The sequence below is a fragment of the Pseudochaenichthys georgianus genome, chromosome 17 (genome assembly GCF_902827115.2).
Source record: "Pseudochaenichthys georgianus chromosome 17, fPseGeo1.2, whole genome shotgun sequence".
Lineage (NCBI taxonomy): Eukaryota > Metazoa > Chordata > Actinopteri > Perciformes > Channichthyidae > Pseudochaenichthys > Pseudochaenichthys georgianus.
Genome location: NC_047519.1, coordinates 26251226 through 26273295, shown reverse-complemented (window position 1 = coordinate 26273295; position 22070 = coordinate 26251226). Strand labels below are relative to the sequence as shown.

At 42.4% G+C, this 22070-nt stretch overlaps 1 protein-coding gene across 1 annotated transcript in view; it reads left to right on the top strand.

Annotated features, from left to right (window-relative positions):
• The window catches only part of cdh2 (cadherin 2, type 1, N-cadherin (neuronal)), a 62333-nt gene extending 40481 nt beyond the window's left edge, over positions 1-21852 (top strand). Inside the window, exons 4-16 of the mRNA XM_034104243.2 lie at positions 2622-2789; positions 3699-3854; positions 5426-5570; positions 5910-6082; positions 7368-7505; positions 7981-8166; positions 8772-9025; positions 9741-9883; positions 10950-11183; positions 12966-13199; positions 13428-13567; positions 17871-18035; positions 20609-21852. Coding sequence (XP_033960134.1) covers positions 2622-2789; positions 3699-3854; positions 5426-5570; positions 5910-6082; positions 7368-7505; positions 7981-8166; positions 8772-9025; positions 9741-9883; positions 10950-11183; positions 12966-13199; positions 13428-13567; positions 17871-18035; positions 20609-20815 — 2343 coding nt within the window. The 3' untranslated portion in view covers positions 20816-21852. The remainder of the gene's footprint in view (positions 1-2621; positions 2790-3698; positions 3855-5425; positions 5571-5909; positions 6083-7367; positions 7506-7980; positions 8167-8771; positions 9026-9740; positions 9884-10949; positions 11184-12965; positions 13200-13427; positions 13568-17870; positions 18036-20608) is intronic.
• The last annotated feature ends 218 nt before the right edge of the window (positions 21853-22070 follow it).

Here is a 22070-nt window from a genome sequence, read left to right as displayed (position 1 = left end):
TGTAGGGATTTTAACTTCAGTGTAAGTGGATTATATGATCCTGCTCAATTAGAACATATCTGTCGCTGTAAACCTACAGGAGTAATACTTCACAGACACACACACACACACGCTATTTTAGTATGCTACTTTGTATCCTGACCCACCCCTTAGGGTTTACAAGTGAGTCTTTATGGGCATATGTTAATAATCATTGCCGTTAGATATTAGATCATTAGCCTTCTGGCATCTTAATGAACAACCCCAAATGCAATAATCGTGTTTGCTATACAAAGACCAATGTGTGTGTCTTGTTTTATCCCTGTAATACACTTACGCAAATGGTCACAAGTGGCCATTTCTAAATGAGCAGCACGGCAGATAATCTCAGGGAAGGCGGGTGGATTTTGTGTGGGCGCAGATTAGAAGTTAATACTGACAGTTCTTTGTAGTTACTATAAGTGCTGCGGGCACGGGGGTCTGCTGAACGGAAATTAAGAATGTAATGATTTCATGGCTTCTCAAAACACCATCGTTAGCTGCTGACACTCTTTTACAAGAGGGACTCCTGCAGGTATGTGTTTTGAATGGTACCATTAGTCACTGTTGTCTGTTGGGCAAATACATACTTGTCTCAAACAGGTAAATATAGATTCTCATCAGTTCTTTTATAAGACTCATCCCCCCCAATGGCTGTATGAGTTCATAGAAATTATCAATTTATCTTCAGCAGCCGTTCTCCGATCTGTATCTGCGGAGAGCTGTTGGGTTCGCCCTGATTTGTCCGTAATGAAATCAGGGATTGACTTTCCTGTATCTCGCCCATTTAAGAGGTCATCAGCGGTTATCTCCCCTCCAGCACAATTATTGTCATGAATCATCACACATCTCTTAATCACATCAGCGATTACATTTTTGTATTAGTCTATGAATGCGGCAGCCGTGGGGAAACATTTTAATCAATGACAACCAAACAATATCCTCATTAACATGAGTGTCCTCTGTCACAATCTCCACCTCTATTAGAGCCTCAGCTGCTCCACATTCCTGGGGAAAAAAATGTTTCTGAAAGGGAGAATTTTGTCTAAAAGGGCAAACGCACACACGTGCCTAATCCTTCCCACAGACACACAGGCCATCACTCAGCCTAACACCCTCCAGGACTCCAGACTCCTAGTCAGGAGATAGAGGGGGTTCTGAGAGTGTAGATAGGCACGGGACCTCCAGCATACCAGAGATAGATGCGTGTTGGGCTCAACAAACCCACCATGCCATTCATCATTCCAGACGCAGGTTGCAAATAATTACTGCTCTCACTCGTGCCCATTTTAATAGGGCAATAGATATTTCTGAAGCATGCTGCACCGCTATCTGTCCGCTTGCCTCTCTGCATTTCCAATGTGTGAAAGCAGTATAATCGGATTTCAAACATGATTAGTGGAAGCTCTGCGACAGCTTCCAGATGTTAGAAGGGGGGGTGGAAGTGTGGCATATGGGTCACGCTATAAGGTGACAAAGTGTTAATTAATTTATGTGTTTGCACACGGCACTTTGTACTATTTCCTAGGACACGAGACTACCCGGAAAACAATCCACATTCAAATAATTACAGGCAACAGAAAGGAAGATACTTCAAGGGACCTGACAGCTCCGTTGAAATCCTAGCTATAATTCATTAACATTGACAGATTCTACATATTGTTTTGCTGTTTTCCTTCCTACTTTGTTTTGTTCAAGGTTATTTTAACTTTCTCTGGCACTACTTCAGTCTCCCCCAGTCTCTGGAGCAACATAGGCAATTTGAGCCATCTGTGTGTTTAGTGTCTGGCTTGCAGGTACCATCCTCCTTTGTTTCAAATCTCATTCATTACAGCCGAGGGAGGATGGCAGATCCATTATGGAAGCTGGTCTGTCTGTGTGAGTGCATTTGATCAGGACATGAGAAGGGGTTTGCCATTTAACGCAAACCAGTGCTGGCGCTGTGCGGCAGCTGCACTCGCCACACCAAAGCATTTCAGGGAATATCATCACATTTCGGACTGGAGATATTTGAAGCTACAAAGAAAGTTATAAAAAATGGATGGTTTGATTAAACACAAATTTTGAATATTTATTAAATGACATTTGGTAGAGCTTATTAGTTTCGCAGGAAATGGTATCCTGTTTCCTTTTATCACCACATCAATTTCCTTTAGTATAAGTGAAAGGTGAGGGTCATTAGTCAGCTTACAATACTATTCTGTGCAGTAAGGTGGTGCTTTACTATCTGGGTTTGCAGATGCTGCGGTGGATTAAAGCTTAATGCTTCCTAAAGAGGAATATGTCATTTAGAGTAAACATAATATAATAAGACAAAGGATGATTTCAGACCAGACCTATTTGATTCAGTTAAACAATCTCTTGCCCGCAAAGCCACAAATGTAAACCTTATGTCTGTGCTAGACGACATAGATGTCATGAATGTCTGTACAACCTTTCATGACAGTCCATCCAAAGGTTGTGGTCTGTTTTGGACCAGCAAAACAACGTATCCATCCATATAGTAGCAGTGCCAATCGGGTGGCTAAGAATAAATGTACTCTTTTTTTAACAAAGATGTGATTTCTACCCAGCTCTTGAACTTAATCATTTCCTTTTCACAGGTCCAACAAGTTGCTGCCCCTCCAGCCATGTCAGAGGATTTGCAGGAAATAGTGTTTCCATTACGAAACACGGACAGCCAACTGAAGCGCATGAAGAGAGACTGGGTCATCCCCCCAATCAATGTCCCAGAGAACTCACGAGGCCCTTTCCCGCAAGAGCTTGTCCGGGTAACGCAGCTCACCCAAGCACATGCACAGATACACACACATGTACACACACCAATCTCACAACTTTAAAAAGAAAATGCCTTTTGCTCGATATGACAACCTTGTAGGTCCTGTAGCCCTAAGCTCCCACTCAGAGGGTCACATACATGAGACTTGTGCCTTCAACAAAATGTTTCATATTTACAGCACTTTTCTAAAGGTCAGGGCTCTCTTTTCTGTTGTATTATTTATCTTTTGTTTCAGGGGGCAGTGGGAGTCAATGTAACCTAGCATTATTTAGAAGCAAAGAGAAATCTTAAGTGCCCACAAGCCCAATTGTCCCTTGGTTGCCTTGTTGAGATATTTTTCTCCTATTTTTAACACGGCTCAAGGACACTCACAGCCAAGTTCATTTGCATCTTTTCTCAGTGGTGATAGCTAACAGACGACAAGCATTACACAGGACAGCTTAGAAGCAGATCCTTTTTCAGCATATTGAGCTGACTTACTAAACAAGTCCTGTACAAGCTATTTGTATGTATTAAATTAAATCCAGACATATTAGAAGGGATGTTTGTGGGCTTATTGGATAATATCAGGATGAGGAAAACATGTTATCAGAATGGATCCACAGTGTAGGCACAGAGGGTCTCGGCTTACATGGCAAATAGGATAGGCAGCCCAGTAAAGACAGAACTTCAGTACCACACACACACACACACACACACACACACACACACACACACACACACACACACACACACACACACACACACACACACACACACTTTAAACACACTTGTTTCCTGTTTCTTTCCATTTGTTATGTATCAATGTATAAAGAAGAAAATCTATTGATATGATGTTATCAGATGTGGTCTACTTTAAGTATGGGTAGAGCTTTTTATAAATAAATCTTTACATTTGCAGATCCGGTCAGACAACGACAAAAACCGGTTGCTGAGATACAGTGTGACGGGCCCAGGCGCTGACCAGCCACCCACCAGCGTCTTCATCATCGACCCAATCTCCGGAGAGCTTTCTGTCAAAAAGCCACTGGATCGAGAGCACATCTCAAACTTCCATGTATGTCCAAAAACTCTTTAATGATATTATAGTTAGCAAATGGTGTTTCATGCCTGCTTCATCAAGAGAAGGTTGTTCTTTCTGGCTTTGCCGCACATTCCTGCCAATCTGCATGTGCTTAAGGGTCATGTGTAGCCTAAACAGTCTCCTCAGGATCATTACAGACTGGGGTGTCCCAGAAATCTGACTTATCCGTCTGAGAATGTAGAGGATTTAACGTGATTCTTCTGAGTGAAGTGTGCGAGTGCGTGTGCATGAATGAGTGTGTGTGTGTGTGTGTGTGTGTGTGTGTGTGTGTGTGTGTGTGTGTGTGTGTGTGTGTGTGTGTGTGTGTGTGTGTGTGTGCGTGCGTGTGTGTGCGTGTGCATGAATGAGTGTGTGCATGAATGAGTGTGTGCATGAATGAGTGTGTGTGTGTGTGTGTGTGTGTGTGTGTGTGTGTGTGTGTGTGTGTGTGTGTGTGTGTGTGTGTGTTAGATACATTATGATAAGGTCCGGCTTCAGAGCTGCTTCATTCATTAGTGGTTCTCCCATTACATTGCAATGGCCTTTAAATGATATAGCATGTGCTTAAACAATAACTGGTAGACCTTAGAGCAGGCTGTAGTTAAAATATAATGATAGACTGTACTATAGTCTACTTCCGTGTATTTGAAGGTCATAATAGAGAATCACAACAACATCCACACAGTAACACATTGGTTCATTTGAAGCTGTATGTGGACTGTTCACTGTCGAGCAATACGGGAGATCCGTTTTGTTTGAGTCGTCTCTGATGAGAGTGGGCCAATTTCCCCCTATGTCCCATCATTCCTACTATGACTCAAGTGCATCACTGTATGCACTTGAAGCTGTACATTATAATTAATTGATCAATTTACACTCTAAATACTAAGCTGTTAGGCATTACATGTGAAGCCATATGAAGTAAAGTATGCTGCTTATAGCCTGTGGATTTTCAATATATGTATTTATTCTAGAGAATGACTGGTTAGGATCACAATATGTAAATGTGTCACTGATTCAAAATCCTGTGTAAGGCACCAACTTACCACGGTGTGTATGCATGAAAGATGCACTTGAAGTGCACAACAATGCAGCGCATCAGTTGTTTTTCATAAGAAAGAACTAAACCTGTGATGACCCAGTGTAGGCAACACTACTGAATAAAATCAGATTGTATCCGTTTCAAGAGACAACCACAAACATGCAGATGAAATGCTTGTGTTGTTGTCAACTCTGTGGCAGGCATCTGACTGAATCTAATCATATCTTCCTCTTTTGCCTTGGCATGCCAGAGCTGGTTGAGGGAATAATTTATTATTCACAACTCAAATTCAAGACAGACTTTCTCTCATACTGGTCTGAATAAAGAGGATTTTCTGAACTCTTTGCTCTTCTGAATAAAGTAAACAGCTTTAGTGATGGTTAGTGGGGTTAATTATCACAGCAGTTCCATTGGTGACATTGAGCGCAGAGTTCGTGTTTTGTCCCGATATAATGTTTGCACTGTTGAAAATCATTGTTGCTTGAACAGTTCCACAGCCCAGATGCGTTTGTGTTTCCTTCAGCTGAGAGCTCATGCAGTGGACCTCAACGGCAACCAGGTAGAAAACCCTATTGACATTGTGATCAATGTGATCGACATGAACGACAACAGACCCGAGTTCACTCATCAGATCTGGAACGGCTCTGTTCCAGAGGGTTCCAAGCCAGGTAATATACCACATAGAGCCGAGCGCAGCATCACACTGTATGAGCAGCTGATTGGGTGTAGTCTGAGCCTCTGGCTTTACACGCTGCTGCCGTGTTAGCAGATCAAGCAGCATTGATGGCATTCCTAGGGTGGCTACTTTGTTAACTTTGCCTCCGCTGCTTTAAAGCGGCTGGGGGTATTTTAAGATCACACAAGGAACATTGGATTTCTGTCTTACAACACTATACATCTTGTCTTCAATATTGCACTATCCACTCAACTTATAATATATTTTGATTGCCAATAAAAAAGCAATAAATAGGGAGATGACATGAAAATATTTGCATTTTGCCCTGCAGGAACATTTGTTATGACAGTGACATCTGTTGACAAAGACGACCCCAAAACAGCCAATGGGATGCTGCGCTACAAGATCCTGTCTCAGAATCCAGAGAGTCCAACCTCCAATATGTTCACCATCAACAATAAAACCGGAGGCATCATCACGGTGGCAGCAGGCCTGGACAGAGAGGTGCCTGACACATCTTTATTCTCTCCTTTATTCCTTCTCACTTTCAATTCTCATTCATAAGCTTTTGGCTCTTTTACTCTTGAACTGAATGTGAATGTAGACTTATAATTAAAAGATTGTATCTCAGTGAGACATTAGCAGGGCCACCTATTATAATTTCCATCTTGCACCTCCACCTATTTCAGATAAACATATAGGTGTAAATGTTTTCGTGTTTACATAAATGGTCTGGACACTTTTCCTTTTAAATATAATGACAAAACACAGCTTGAGAATATTTGCTAATATTCCGACTGTCTGAGAACTAAAGAGCCTAAGGGAATTTTGTCGATTACCAACTAAATGAGAAGTAAAAACGGACTTGGTTGTTTCACAGTTATTTACTCATACAAGGGGGCAGCGTGCATCACTGAGCAGCTAAACGCTTGCTTCCCTTCATTCTTGCCTTCCCTTCTCTATTTCCCCCTCTACTTCCTATGCTGTAAAGGCTACCAACCTTTTATTTAATTGGATCGCATATGAGTTAGAGAAAAAATAAAATAATATAGAAAGCTGGAGCCAGTTGGTGCAATTCTATCGAGAGCAATCTGGCTAGGTGGCCGCTCAATCACTCCTGCCCAGGGGCCGATGTTTTATGTCCACCAGTTGCCACCATGAATGTAATTTCCCCGACTCTCATTACCTAGCAACTGGTCCGTCACCTGAGTGGCTTTTAATGTGAAAATAGCCATTTGTTTGCTTCAAGATGATGTACATAGCAAAGGTGCAAGCTCACACATCATGCATTTGCAAACTCCATAGAGAATAAATACCATTTATATAAAAAGCCACCATTTGTCATCGTAAATTAGAAGGAAGTCAGTTCAGATGTATTTTATTCGAGTTGAACACATTAATACTGATGTGTATTTAGATGTGTATATTTCACGTTAAGGCCATTTTGGAGGCAGCGCTGTATGTATCACTTTAGATTATATTGTATATCGGTTTTTTATATATAAATGTATCCTCATTAACATGCATGAGGTGGAATATTAACACATTTTAACATAATGCTTAAAGCAACACTAAGCACTTTCCTAAAAACAACCACAAAGTTAAAGATAGGATGGATAAGGTTTACATGCGTATTGTTTTGGATTTCATTCAAACAAACAGGTCACCCTATAAACAGTAAGCATGTCAACAATCTCCAAACATTTCTACAAAACGTATTATATTGTTAAAAGTTTAGAGAATTATGTTTTTTTAATCCTGTTTTTGCTTCTCTCCCCTTTCCCTTTAGAAAGTGCCTCAGTACACGCTGATCATCCAGGCCACTGACATGGAGGGCAACCCCATGTACGGTCTCTCCAACACAGCCACTGCAGTCATCAGAGTCACAGACGTTAACGACAATGCACCAGAGTTTACTGCTGAGACGGTGAGACACAAACTCATACCTGAGACATCAGCACAGCAATCTTGGCGAAGTGAGAGCACCTCACGGACCCCCTATTTCACCCCATATAAGCACTCAAGCGGCCGTTCTGCTCACTTACCTAGTTCTGCTTGACCAGCATTTCTGAAGCCATACAGATATACAAGTAGGAACCCATGCGTTGAGTGTTACATTCCCCTCCAAAATGTTGACACATGCAACTACTGGGATGTCTGCCCGAGTGAAAGAGGCACTTACTGTGCCCGGGAATCACTGACATTTGTAATGCTACTGTTGTGCTATCAGGGGAGGACAGGGAATGAGATGACCATGATGACATGATAAGTTACCTTAGATGTCTATTTACCCGAGATTGGTCTGGCTGTGCTGTGTGAGGCCGCGCTCGCAGTATTTTCTGCTGCCTCAGTGGTATCACTAACAGCTCGCTGCTCTGTGTGTTTATGGTTTATTCATGCAGTTTTTCGGCGAGGTGCCTGAAAACCGTGTGAATGTCATCGTGGCCAACCTGACGGTGACTGACAAGGACCAGCCCAACACACCGGCCTGGAACGCCGTCTACAAAATCACCGGGGGCGACCCCACTGGCAGGTTTTCTGTGCCCACTGATCCGACCACTAACGAGGGCCTGGTAACAGTTGTCAAGGTAAGGCCTCCTCTTCAAACTCCACCCTTGTTATCCCTTAGAGATGCATATTAAATGTATATTGCAATGAGAGGTTTGGCAGTTGTTGTCATTCCATTAATATCTTGCAGTTGTTATGATGTTGCCCATGGTTACGATGAGTTAATAATCAAACTTTCCAGTTCACTTGTTTCAAGGATAGAAGAACAATCAAATGAAAAGGTCACTGCACCGTATTTGTCACACATATTAAAGACATGTTTCTGACCATGATGAGTATGTTGCTGCTAGCCAATTCTCATTTTGTATTTCATGTAAATTCTAATTTGAAATATATCTTCATTAAAACTTGAAACATGATTTAAAAATAAAGAAATGCTTGGTTGCACAACTCTTCCGCCAACTCTCTTACGGTGACATATCCTTCACAAAAGGATACATTCCCTTGATCGCATCCCATTGTCTATTGTGAGCACTCAGATGCAGAATTAGCTTTAGTTCTTTGTGTAGCTGTTATTCATTTCAAATGACCAAAACATGTATGCGACTCACTTTTGTTAAATTCACCCTGTGTGATTCTTCTACCTGGTCGTGATTTCCATATACTCCCTCTTATTGTGTTCCAGCCCATTGACTATGAAACTAGTAGGACGTACGTGCTGACAGTGGAAGCGAAGAATGAGGTTTCCTTGGCCAGGGGCATCCACTCTCCTCGCCAGTCCACCGCCACTGTCTCCATCAGAGTGATAGATGTCAACGAGAGTCCTTACTTCGAGCCCAACCCCAAACTCATTAAACTGGAAGAGGGAATGATGCCTGAGTCAACACTGTCCACCTTCACTGCACAGGACCCCGATCGCTTCATGCAGCAAACCATCAGGTAGAGTTTTAAAGTCAAAAGGATACAGAAGGTGGTTTAGAACATATTTTCAAATGAATCAAGGCCAGTCCACATCTTAATATCCTGGAATGTGTGGGTTTTATCACCCGTAACGCAGAAATAATTGGCACCAACAGCATTGAAGATGATGGTGGTTTCAACAGTGACTAATAGTCCTCTGTTTGTGAAACAGCATTGAAATGATAGGTTAAGATGAGGCCACATCCTTTCATCATCCCTGCTCAAGAAACAATATGCAGCCGGCATCTAGTTGTTGTCAAACAAGCCCTATTTCTTCCCTGTTCATCATCAAACGCCTTGCCTCACAGCTGTTTGGCCCTGATAGGGTTTATCTGCCTGAAAACAGTCCATGAAATGAAATTAGCTAACTTTGTAATGTCTCGGTTTGTCCTACAAATTAGTTTGAGCTACTGATAACCAATTTGGTCTCCTTGTGGGGCTGTTCTCAAAAGTTAGAACAATTATGTAAAATGTATGATGTCTGAAATATTTATTCTGTGTTAACAAATAAAAAATAAATCCGTTTTAGAAGAGGACTCCAAAAAATGGAGACTTTATTTAACAAAATTAACCCCTTTAAACTTTGTCACTACTTACATTTGCAAAATAACTTGCAAATTGCTCCTAACTTAAACTCAGCTTACAATGAACACAGAAACATCAGTGTGTGAATCTCTTTGTTTTCTTTCCTCAGATACTCCAAACTCGCAGATCCAGCCAACTGGCTAAAGATTGACCCTAACACCGGCCGTATAACAACAATTGCCATTTTGGACCGAGAGTCGCCCTATGTGAAGAACAGTTTGTACAATGCAACATTCCTGGCCTCTGACAGCGGTGAGTTACCATTTAAATGATACTGCATTTTTCCAAAATTACCATATTGAGCTCCAGTGATGCACCGGTTACATGGTCTAGATGTTTTAGCCAGACTGTTACACAAGCACTCTATTCCCGGCCATTATTGTTGGAGCAGTCAGGAGGAGGTAATGCTGCTTTTTCAATGGAAAGCCTAGCGGATGTCGAATGTAGCCTACCTCTCAAAGGTCAATCTTCCACCCAGCATCACTTTGACTTCCACTGGGATGTTTTTCACCTGAAGCCAGTCCAAAAAAGCATCAGTTTAAAAACCTAAAAACTCTATTTAAAGCCACAAAGACATCCTTAACGCTTGACGGTCAACCTTGTATCAAGCACTTGGCATGTCTGAAACGCAGACTACCTTAGTTGAAGGTTAATGTGCGAGCAGTCCCAGAACCATGCAGCATGTGGATGTATTCACCTCTTCCCTGCCCTGGTGGGATTTACCTCTGTTCAGGTTTACCCTGTTCTGCCGAGCATAGCTTAGGCCAATAGGCTTAAAAACTCTACCAATAAAGAGGTTTCTCAGCATTAATGGGTCAGGATTGGATGACTAGCTCCTTTGAGCGTGGCCTGAATGGTAAAAAGCCTCTTAGCTGAGTGAATACATAGAGGAGCCTGAGAGGAGCGACAGTGGGCTCTGTTTGTCTGCTTTAGTATTCTCATCCCGTGTGCTTCGTCAGGAAGACGTTCTTCGGGCACACACATACACACACTCACACACTACCCAAATGTTCTGATATCTCTCTTTCTGCCTACCTCCTCACTAGAGATAAGATTCTCAGATCAGTATGCAGTTTGGATGAGTCTTCTCCCACTAGAGTAAATAGCTGTTTAGAGTGTCTTATTATAGCATGAGATCCAAGAAGAAAAACTCCATACTTTACTTTACGATTGCATAATGACTGCAAAGCAACTGCAAAATGAGAGATTGCATTTCAAAAGTATATATTCCCATACATATGTAAATGTAAAAGAAAATCCCCTTTCCCCCCCATAAATATGTATGGGCTGAGCGTGTGTAATTGTATGGTCCGTGCAGGTATACCTCCCGCAAGTGGCACAGGTACCCTCCAGATCTTCCTGCTGGATATCAACGACAACGCTCCCGTGGTGTTCCCCCAGGAGACAGAGATATGTGAGAAGCCGGAGCCAAATGCCATCAACATCACGGCCCTCGATGGAGACCTGAACCCCAACGCCGGGCCCTTTGCCTTTGAGTTAGCCCACCGGCCCGCGGATGTCAGGAGAAACTGGACCATCACAAGAGTCAGCGGTAAAACACCGAATACTTACTCATTGTAATGTGGCGCTGATTCAGCTTTTTGCATGTGTTACTGAATATTAAAAGATGAGCAGATGACCTTTTCAGCAATTTTAATTAATCTTAAATGATGAATAAAAAAAAAAATTCAATATATCATTCAGCAGTCTGTTGTTTAGTAATTAAAGTTGTGATTCTTCTACATTACATTTTGTAAACATAGCATACAGCAGAGGGGTCAGGTAGAGCAGGGGAAACTAAATAATATTGTATTAACATAACTATGCAGTCATTAATTGTTTATGCTAATTGGGGGGAAAAACATGAATTGTACGAACCCATCTGTTGCGTATTAAGTTATTAGAATAGTGTGAGTTATAAAGCAGTGAATATATCTTAATAGGATAATGTCATTTGGATTATTGCAGCTGGGAATTTGGCCTAAGCAGCATTATCAAAAGGTATTCAGTGGATTTATTATCTCCAAATCTAAATCCCAACCATGTTTTGGATTAGATGTGCCGATGCAACTTCCAGGTAGGAAATTCTGCTGCATATTTGTAGTAGGGATCGACCGATATGGCTTTTTCAAGGCCAATACCGATTATTAGTAATCAAGGAGACCGATAACCGATATTTGGAACCGATATACATTTGCAGTAAAATCAGAAAATCTTGGTGTCAAAATGTAGAATAACACAAACTCCAACACAACTCAACACAACTTCTTTGGAATGCATTTAAGCATATATTATGTTTAATTAACTTTTAAACATCTTACAACTGGTTTCCTCTCTGTGCCATTTTCTTTAGTGCAGTCATCTGCAATGAGTTAGAGAGAGAGACAAGAAGTGGGGCTGCAGGCTGACATGCTTAACTAACAATAATGCTTAATTTATTATATCCGTCTATCTAGCATAAAATCCCAATAAGCTGCTAGCAACTGCAACACACTAGTGCTAGCTAATGTTTTGCAAACTATTAAAAGTGAGGTTATTACAGTAGACCTAACGTTAGTCGAGTAGCCTCACTTCTAATATTTTGCTAAACATTTGCTAGATACATGTTGGCTAGCTAATGAGCTTCACATATCAACCTGAAAAACTGCGAGGCTCCACTCGCAGCCCCTCCGCACCACAGTTACTCGCTGCGAGACGCTGCACGCACCCCCAACTCTGACTGACTTCCCGGGTCCCTGTGTAACTGGGAAACTGATAGAATTGGATCATAAGATCGTGGTGTTTTTGCAACTTCAGCATAGGGGATAGGGATGTTTATTGAACTTTGGTTACGTTTAACACATGTATGGCTCTGCCGCTCAGCGCTGCTGCTTGCTTCAGTCTGTGTCTGCGTTCTTTCGCACCTGCCTGTAATCTGAGAAGGTCCCGCCTCTCTGGCTGGCCCGGAAAATCTTCAGTAATAGCCTATCAGATAGCGCTGTGGGCGGGACATTGCTCGTGTACACAGAGTGGTGACTGCAGCCAGAGAAACGGCCGCATCAGAGCCAAAGTTTTATCGGCAATTTGATAAAAAAAGGCCGATACCGATAATCGGTCAAATGCCGATTATCGGTCGACCCCTAATTTGTAGTGACAGGAGTGTAATCGTACTGTGAACGCGGTCTATACAAACAATTCACAGTTTTGATTTAATCTCCTTTGAAAGACTCCTCTGTAAAATATATATTATTATATTGTTTTATACACAGAGTAACTCAATCTCTTGTCTCACTGATGACAAGGGGCCATCATGGACCACCCACTCACGCTGTCTTTTGTCCCCTTCATCCCCCAGGTGACTATGCTCAGGTGAGCCTGAAGATTGGCTTCCTTGAAAGCGGTATCTACGATATCCCCATCCTAATCACAGACTCAGGCAACCTGCCCATGACCAACACCTCCTATCTGCGGATTAAAGTGTGCCAGTGCGACTTCAACGGAGACTGCACTGACCAGCAACACATCATGGCTGCTGGTCTGGGCACCGGCGCCATCATCTCCATCCTCCTCTGCATCATCATCCTCCTCAGTGAGTGTCTCAATGCCCCTCTCAAACAGCACATCACACACACAGGGATTATAAAGACAGATAAACATTATCCGAGATACCGCTAGATTACTGTAGGATTACCAAAAAGATAGCCTTGATCAGGCTCCCATCCAAGCTCTAAAACATCAGATCCGATTACATTTGTCTGAAAACATGCACATTATTACGTTTTGTAATATGAGATCCCTCTCCCTGTCTGCCTTTTAGTTCTCGTGCTGATGTTTGTGGTGTGGATGAAGCGCCGCGATAAAGAGCGTCAGGCCAAGCAGCTCCTCATCGACCCCGAGGACGATGTGAGGGACAACATTCTCAAGTATGATGAGGAAGGTGGAGGAGAGGAAGATCAGGTAAGAATCATGAGCGTAGACTCCCCTTTGTGTCAATCTGCTTCTTGATATCAGTGAAGGTGTACATTAACACAAGTTTTGTTTTGCGTGCTTTAACAGCAGACTGTCACATACCCCTTTAGAATCTGATAGTTACATTTTCACAATTCTTGAATAAAATAATAATAATTACCAATAATATTGGTATCAGAACATATAATTGTTTCTGTTTTAGCAGAGGCATTTGGTGCTGGTATAGAACTATCTAATATTCCACAAAGCCGTATGTAGCATGGAGCTGTGCAATGTTTTTAAAAAAGGAGTATACGGCGAGTGTGTTCTGACAGTATTACTTGTTAGACGCTTTTATCCAAAGCGACTTACATACTCAATACTGTGGGCAATTTGGGGTGAAGTGTCTTGCCCAGGCACACGACGACATGCTGACTGCAGTGGGGTTTGAACCTGCACTCCCCTGATCCGAACACCAACGCACTGCGGCACACAGAGTTCAAAATGTCCGTTAAAGTTTCAATCTTCCGGACAAAATTAGAAAAGTGCCAGTCAAAGGTCTTCTTTGTTATTTATTGAGCTTTAAAACAAATTGATATGATTCGATATTAAACAAAATAATTATAGTAGATTAACTATTCAAAAGTGTACAGTAATTTACAATAACACGGGAATAATGGAGCGCGGGAGCGTGCACAGCGTAAAGCCAAAACTCAGACATTTCAATGATTTGTACGGCACAGTTAGGTTTGGAAACGGTATCATTTCCTTTTTGGAGGGCATGCATAACGCGGCATAACATGCATAACACCCATAAGCAGCCTCGCTGCGGGGAAACTTTGGCGCTGTTCCGAGTTTGTTCTAATCTGTGAAAATGACGGACTGCTTTCAGATTTGTCCGTCATTGTTAAAAAAAATCCGTCATAGACGGAAAATATTCGGTTAACGCGACTTCTGGTCACATACTATTCTTGTCTGTCACATAAGTGGCGCAACTGATGCGGTATTGCGCTAAGGGGGAATTATTTTGACCGGAGATTTGCCGGTCTTCAGCATATTTTACCGGTCATAGTCCTAACGGGAACTCTGGCGCCACATGCAAGCACAAGCAGTCTCTGTATAACTGGAACAGTATAAGGACCCCAAAGAGTCACAAATAGGAATAAGACAATTATTCATGGTAAAATTGAAATAGTACTTTTCTTCAAAAAGGAGCTGGGAATTAAAATCTGCAATCAATAACACAAACACATTCTGGTCTAATCGGTTCTGGAAATATTGTAAATGTTCCCCCAACTGGAACCGGTTCCAGCTTCACACAGACACAATAGAAATGCAGTGCCACAGGCATCAATAAAGTCCCATCTCTTTATCCCCCTGCACTGATCAGGCACACAGACACAAACTCAATTGTCCTAATGACCCCTTGTTAACAGAACGGAATCATTTTATAAAAAAGGCGCTAATATACAAAATGGGCTATTTTCTTGCTGCTGGATGAAGTGCTCCGGTGGCTTAGGTATAGCAGATATAAGCTGGAGACCTCGGTCTGACCCAGCACAGTGCCAAATTAGCCTCGGAGACTAGTAATTGGTAAGCTGATGTCATTTGGAGATAGACATCTGCTGGGGCACAATAATGAAGCTCTGTCTAAGGTAACAATATGACTGGGTAGCCATGACACATCAGCTGGTGATTAGGCAGAAGGGAGCACACACACTTGTGTATTCACATCTTTGTTTTCACAGACAGAATGGTGAAACTTGTGGAGCAGAACATGTTGAAAAGGAAACTGTTGCATAATATAATATCCCTAAAAGGTAACGAGCGGATGCAGCAATTTATTGAGGGAAAACATGCTTCCATTTTGAGTGGCGCAGAGGAGGGCAGGGCGCTGGGAGGAGATGGTCTTGTCTACAGTATCAAGAGTCAGTGTTACGTATAAAATGGCCCTCACTTTCCCAGCTATGTGGTCTTTATAATACCCACCTCTGTTCTCCCTATCTCCCGCTTGCAAGGAAATTGAAGTGTCACACCATTGGGGCGCTTTCAGAGTGTATGATTTGAGTTGCCATTGCCCTGCCTTGTATTGCTTTGAAAAGCACTCATTCTATCACAGGCAGACAGCTGATCAGGCCTCGCTCCCAGGACATAGGGAAAAATGCAGAAATATAAGCAAATCAGGTGGTTGCGCACCGGTGTGCAGGTGAAGACATAACATATAAGACGGGCGGCGTCTTCTTCTTCAAATGACCTCAGACTGATTTGATGCACATGAGACAGCGTGGCTTCGCAAGCATGCTCTGAAAAATATTCTGTTTTTTTTTTCAATCTCATGCGGCAAGTGAAACAAAACGAATCAGACCTGTTTATGCAAATAGTATAAGTGCCATTTTTGTCACTAGAGACAAGACATGTTTAACACGTGCAGAAGATCTTATTCTAATATTATCTCAAGAAGAAGATGGTTTATCTGGGACTTTTTTGCAATCCTGGCCTGAATTATTATGATATCATACACAAGGAATTACTACTTGCTAAGATTTGCTATTACTGCCATTGAATTGATAGATATGAGAGTAATTAAAATCTTGTCTCAACAAGAAAGCTAATTTCCCAATATGTCAAATTATTGTTCTAATCCATCAATGCATTAAAACCTGTGTGAACGTATGACTGGGCTACATATGATGGTCAGATGGGTATATGAAATGACTCCTATAAACTGTAGTGGATGCATTTTTTATAATTTAACAGCCGCATTAGTAATTATTTTTAGTGTTGTTATTGTTTTCCCAGATTGCAGAATAAAATAAGATTGTACGCTATTATTTATTATGGCAAAAACGTTGAAATCATTAACTCAGTTCAGTTTTTAAATTGCTCAGCGATGACTCACTACAGATCAAGTGTATAAGGCTTAGCATTGTTCAGTCTCCCATGTTTGAATGTGGGTCACAAGGGCCAGAGGCGGCCATTTCACCCGGCCAGTGTGTGTGAGGAGTCAATTCCCTGAAGGGGGGGCTGCTCTGTCATTAGACCTTCCTGCTGAGTTCAGCCATTATACGTCTCTGTTGCAATTCCTGCTACGGACTCCTGACCCCTCCGGTGTGCGACCTCAGCGAAGGTCAAACAGAAGTCAGACAGAAATGGTCCAAAGATGATGGATGGCGTTATCGCACGATGTGTGGTGGCCATTGTTCTTCTCCGGCTAGCCTCGGGAGTTGAGTGTCATTCCCCATGAAATCAAATTACACATGAATAATCAATGTGTTTGCTTTAGATTTGAGATAATACTTATTAGTGTGGAGTTGAGTAAGTGTTTGTGAAGTAGCCGCGTGCTTTCGTCTTGTTTGTTTATCCGGATTGTTTGAGCATCATCACAGGCGTTTATATTTATTCTCACGATTATTTTTACATTGGAGGATCTGGCAGCCTTTTAATTTGTTTCTTTCCCGCGTGTGTGTGTGTGTGTGTGTGTGTGTGTGTGTGTGTGTGTGTGTGTGTGTGTGTGTGTGTGTGTGTGTGTGTGTGTGTGTGTGTGTGTGTGTGTGTGTGTGTGTGTGTGTGTGTGTGTGTGTGTGTGTGTGTGTGTGTGTGTGTGTAGGTACATGTGCAACTGAGCAAAGACAATTTTGAAGGGGGATATTAGAGATGGATGGATTACCGAAAATCTTCTAAAGAGGGACAATCCATCATGCACGCTTATTAGGCACACTCCCTGAATCTCGACTGGCATTTTCTCTATCATATCTGCTGTCACCGTGATACCATCCAGTCATTCGGCTGTGCTCCTCGCCACAGCCTCTGTCTCTCCTAACTCCTTTTCTCTCTTCCTCCGCCTCCTTCCCTGCCCATGACTTTGCACAAACTGCGAGCCATTCAGGTTGCCTTGGTAATGTTAATAGGATTATAAATGGCTTATGCATATCCACCATCCCGTGTCTGGGCATTGATTAGAGCAAAACAGTCGCCTGCACATCCTTCCTGCAGCACACCGCACAAGTACAACTACTGTGCAGCGTATGATGTGGTCCTCAGCTTGGCCCCCCCCCCCCACTCAGTGCTGGCTCTTTAATGTGTCAAATTGTCCCTGGGCTTGTACTTCACAGACAAGTAGATTTAAAGTTTTCCCTTGTGTACTTTCAACTCTTCCTGCTACATGCACACTTTGAAATCTTCCCCTCTACTCAGATGAACTTCTCCTCCTCTATATGGCAATGGATGTGTTTACCTATTTAGATAATCGCACTCTGTTCGGGGGTCTCATCACGCCACTTTGCTAACTCCCATCTGTCGACTTGTCCCACAGGATTACGACCTGAGTCAGCTCCAGCAGCCGGACACGATAGAGCCTGATGCCATCAAGCCGGTTGGAATCCGCCGTCTAGACGAGAGACCCCTCCACCCTGAGCCTCAGTACCCCATAAGGTCAGCAGCACCCCACCCTGGAGACATCGGAGACTTCATCAATGAGGTAATAACACCTTCGGGCATTCAGAGTTTCTGAAAACTGAGATTGTTTGGCTGTATGTTGAAATCAAATCCCCGGAAAATAGCCGGAGTGAGAGGATCAGCGCTGTTTACAAAGCTTGAATTTCATTTTCAAGCTGAATAACTTCTTATAAATAACTTGTATTTAAATAAACAATTTGGTGTATATTAACTTTTAGTCATAGAAAGAAAAGGTCTTAAAATGTAATCAACTTTTATTAGAATTGTTTTCATATTTTCCCCGCAGAAATGAATCCCCAAAAAGTACACGATGCTAACTCACTTAAATATAATTGTTTTTCTCCTCACTTCTCCGCCAAAGTGGTTAGAGGTGTCAGCATAGAAATAGGAGACAAGAGAAGCAATACATCGGCTTTCTATTGGAGTGCCCCCGTATGCCTGCAGCCATCATTGACTCCAGCATGAAGAGAGAATGTAAAATGAAAAGAGCAGTCATGTATTTTTCAATAGCTCCAACAGAGAGTTTCACAGCATTATAAATGGAATTCGCTCCTAGTTTTTGGATGGCGCCCATGTTTTTAGATTAGAACTCGCTCTTTCAGCTGTGCTCTCCCGACCATCTATCTCTCGGATCCCTTTACCCAGGCACCACTCATTTTCCCCCTCGCCATGTGTCATGAATACATAAAATGCACTTGTCGTAACGGCCCTATTGAGTTGAAATGTAATGCTTTGCACCGCTCAATAAGGAACGGTTTGAAAATGTACGAAACCCTTCATCAGACTTGTTATTGCAATGTTCTCACAAAACCTCTGAGACATTTCCCAGTCTGAGCATCCTGACCCAGAAAACGGCTCAGCGCAACCAGGCAGCGATCTGTTTTTAGTCGCAGATTTGACTGTCGCTAAAGCTCAGTCATGGTAACTCCAGCACTCACATGGAGCTGGAATCTGACCGAACTGATAAGGGCTAGCTGCCAGAGGAGCAGGGAGACAGAGAGGGGTTGGGGAGGAAAGGGGGAGGGGGGTCTGATCTCCATCCTGCAATGGAGCTCAGCTTTTGGCTCTTAATTCAATTAGAGGGGAGAAAAAAACGAGGCAGAGGTTTAGCATAAGGACTTTAACCTCGCAGACGGACACACAAAGGTCTATTAGTCAGCCTCTCACACAAAGGGGTCGGGTGGGAAGGGGTGTAAAATCAGACACATCAGCAGCATCACTTGGCATGACCTCTGTTGGACGCAGGTGGACACAACGCTGACGTGACTGCGTTCATTGTTTCTGCATAGAGCCGCGTGTCAGCCCCGGCAAGGTTGGGCTCTGAATAGAAATACCACTGGGTTTCATTACACAACTCTTTTGTTTTGTGGGACAGCGGACTCCTAAAGTAAGGACAGCGCAGCATTTCTCTCTGAGAGTCGTGATTGTCTCCTGCACAGTGGATGAGTCAGTTATTATGACGTTCTGTGATTGACTAACCTTATGAAACTGCCGTTGTAGTCGGAGGGGTCTATAACCAGCACAGCGATCACGGTTGTAATTGTAATGAAAGATCCATCTGTCATATTTCCCACCAAATGATCAGCGTCACAGCCCTGGGCAAATACTTAACCAAAGCTAACAAGTGAAAAATAATCGCTTATTGCCCAAGCACTTTTAATTCAATCCATCTTTTTATTTGAGAGCATTCCAGCTCTATAACGGCAGCATGGAGGAAACTATAAATCTTTCACAAGTTCCCCATGAGCTGAGGTCTCGTTTTCTTTTTCTCTTTTTTTGGTGTTATGTTGCTCCACTTCTGTTAATTCATTTATTATTTGTGGGGTTAGCTCAGTGGTGGCGATAAGCGAGAGAAACCAGGCTCAGATCCAAAGTGTTTCATGGCCAAAGCACATCTCCACTCCTAGATTAGCAATCCATCAAGTCTCCACAGTCCAGTTAGGGAATGCGGCTGGAAATCAATAACAATCCATGTGGACTCCCCTCATGATGCTATGAGGATTTCTGGGAATGTCGAGCACTATCTTTAAAATAGATCCACCCCCCACCAACACTCCGAGCGTGGAGATAACACACCGAGACACTCCACCTCTGCGTCAGTTTAATTTAGAGCTTACCGCTGTGAAGACAGGCCTCGGATAAATATGATATATTAAAAGGTGTTGCCATCTATATTAAAAGACAAAGTATCAGCGCTGAAGTAACACTGAAGAGATAGAGAGATAAAGAGAGAGGGGGGCTTGCATGGGCCGGTGGGGGAGGGGAAGATGATTCGAGACATGGGAGGCTGCTGGACATCCTCATTCTTGCCTTTCGATCAAGCAGCAGATAATCCGACATCCCAGCAACATCAGGAGAGCCCCAACAAACGCACAAAGGAAACTCGCAGGAACACTAGAGCCTGATTAATGTGATTTCCTGCCCAAGTTAAGGTGGAACCGCTGACTGCTTTCAGGACAGATTAGTCTGTTAGTGTGCAGCAGGAGGGGGGGGGGAGGTGCGTGATGCGGCTCACTCCTCGGAGCAGACAGTGTTGCTGAGCAGACGTGGCTTAATCTTCTCATCTAACGGCAGTTTGTCTTTCCTTCTGTGCAGGGACTTAAGGCGGCAGACAACGACCCCACGGCCCCCCCCTACGACTCCCTGCTAGTGTTCGACTACGAGGGCAGCGGCTCCACAGCTGGCTCCCTCAGCTCCCTCAACTCCTCCAGCAGTGGGGGCGACCAGGACTACGACTACCTCAACGACTGGGGCCCTCGCTTTAGAAAACTGGCAGACATGTACGGTGGAAACGATGACTAAGCTCTCTCCGTGAAAAGAATGAAGAGATGAAAAAAAAGTTAAAATTAAAGAAAAAAGGAAAGATTTCCTGTTGATGGACATGGACAGCTTCTGATATTCCCCCGAGAGAGTGATGGAACTGTGACAGAAAACAAAAAAATAAACATTGATTCAGAATTTTTTTCAAAAACCAACCTAGGCTTATTGTTGTAGTCTACGCATACATATGCTTGTTGAAAGCTTTGGCATAGGCTGTGGTCCAGTTATGGAGAATGTGGGAGGGAACACTGGTGGACTGTCGCCACTTGGATTGTTGGTATTGAATGCGCTCAGTTACACTTGAATTTCACAGTACAGAAGCACTGGGATATAATGTGCCTTTTTGTACATTCTTTTGGATCTAAATGATTAGTTTTATGTTCAAGGCTTTAATGGTACTGACTTTTGGAGTGATTTCAAACTAAGTATGTTACACTCTGGTATGCTTACATGCTTTTCTCTTTGGTTACACTACGCTCCTGTTTGTTGAAGATTATTTAAATAAAACACAAAGACGCTAAATGAAGGATCATCTGTTAGCTTGGATGGAAAGAAAAACAATTAAGAACAGCACTGTACAGTACGCTAGACTTCTAGACTTTTTCACTAAAAAATTAAAATGATGCAGCTGGTTGCAAATAAAGGGAGTTATGAATCATACTTTTGTAGCAGATTTCTTTTCTTTTGTTTCTGGAGTGATTTTACAAAAACAACAAAAAAACTGTTTTGGTCTAATCTATGTACACTTCATTTGCCTTAGTCATCATCTGATATTTTCAACTTTACTTCACTGTAAAAAGATGTGTGTACATAATGTTTTTTTTCCTTTATCTTTTTTCTTTTGATGTAGTGTATGAAAAAGTGCAAAAAGTTCCAAAACTTGTAAATGTATAATTTGGACTACAAATTCAAGTTTTTTGCATGTTTTTATCTTTTCATGACAACAAAAGTGAAAAATGTTGTTTCCCAAATTTATTTACAAAGTGAAAAAAATTAATAAAAATCTGGGTGACATTAAATGTGTAGACGTTAAGAGAGTTTTTTGTATAAAACGTGGAAAAAAACACATTAATAAAAATGGAAAAGTAGTGATCTTGTCAGCAGAACTGTTGAATTTGTACCAAAAAGGGTAGGGGGTGGGTGGGGGGGAGGGGGGGTGACATGCTAGGCACTAATTACTGAATCAGTTTTAAGACTGGAAAAGGTTTTGGACGTAAGCCTTGAGGATAACCATGTG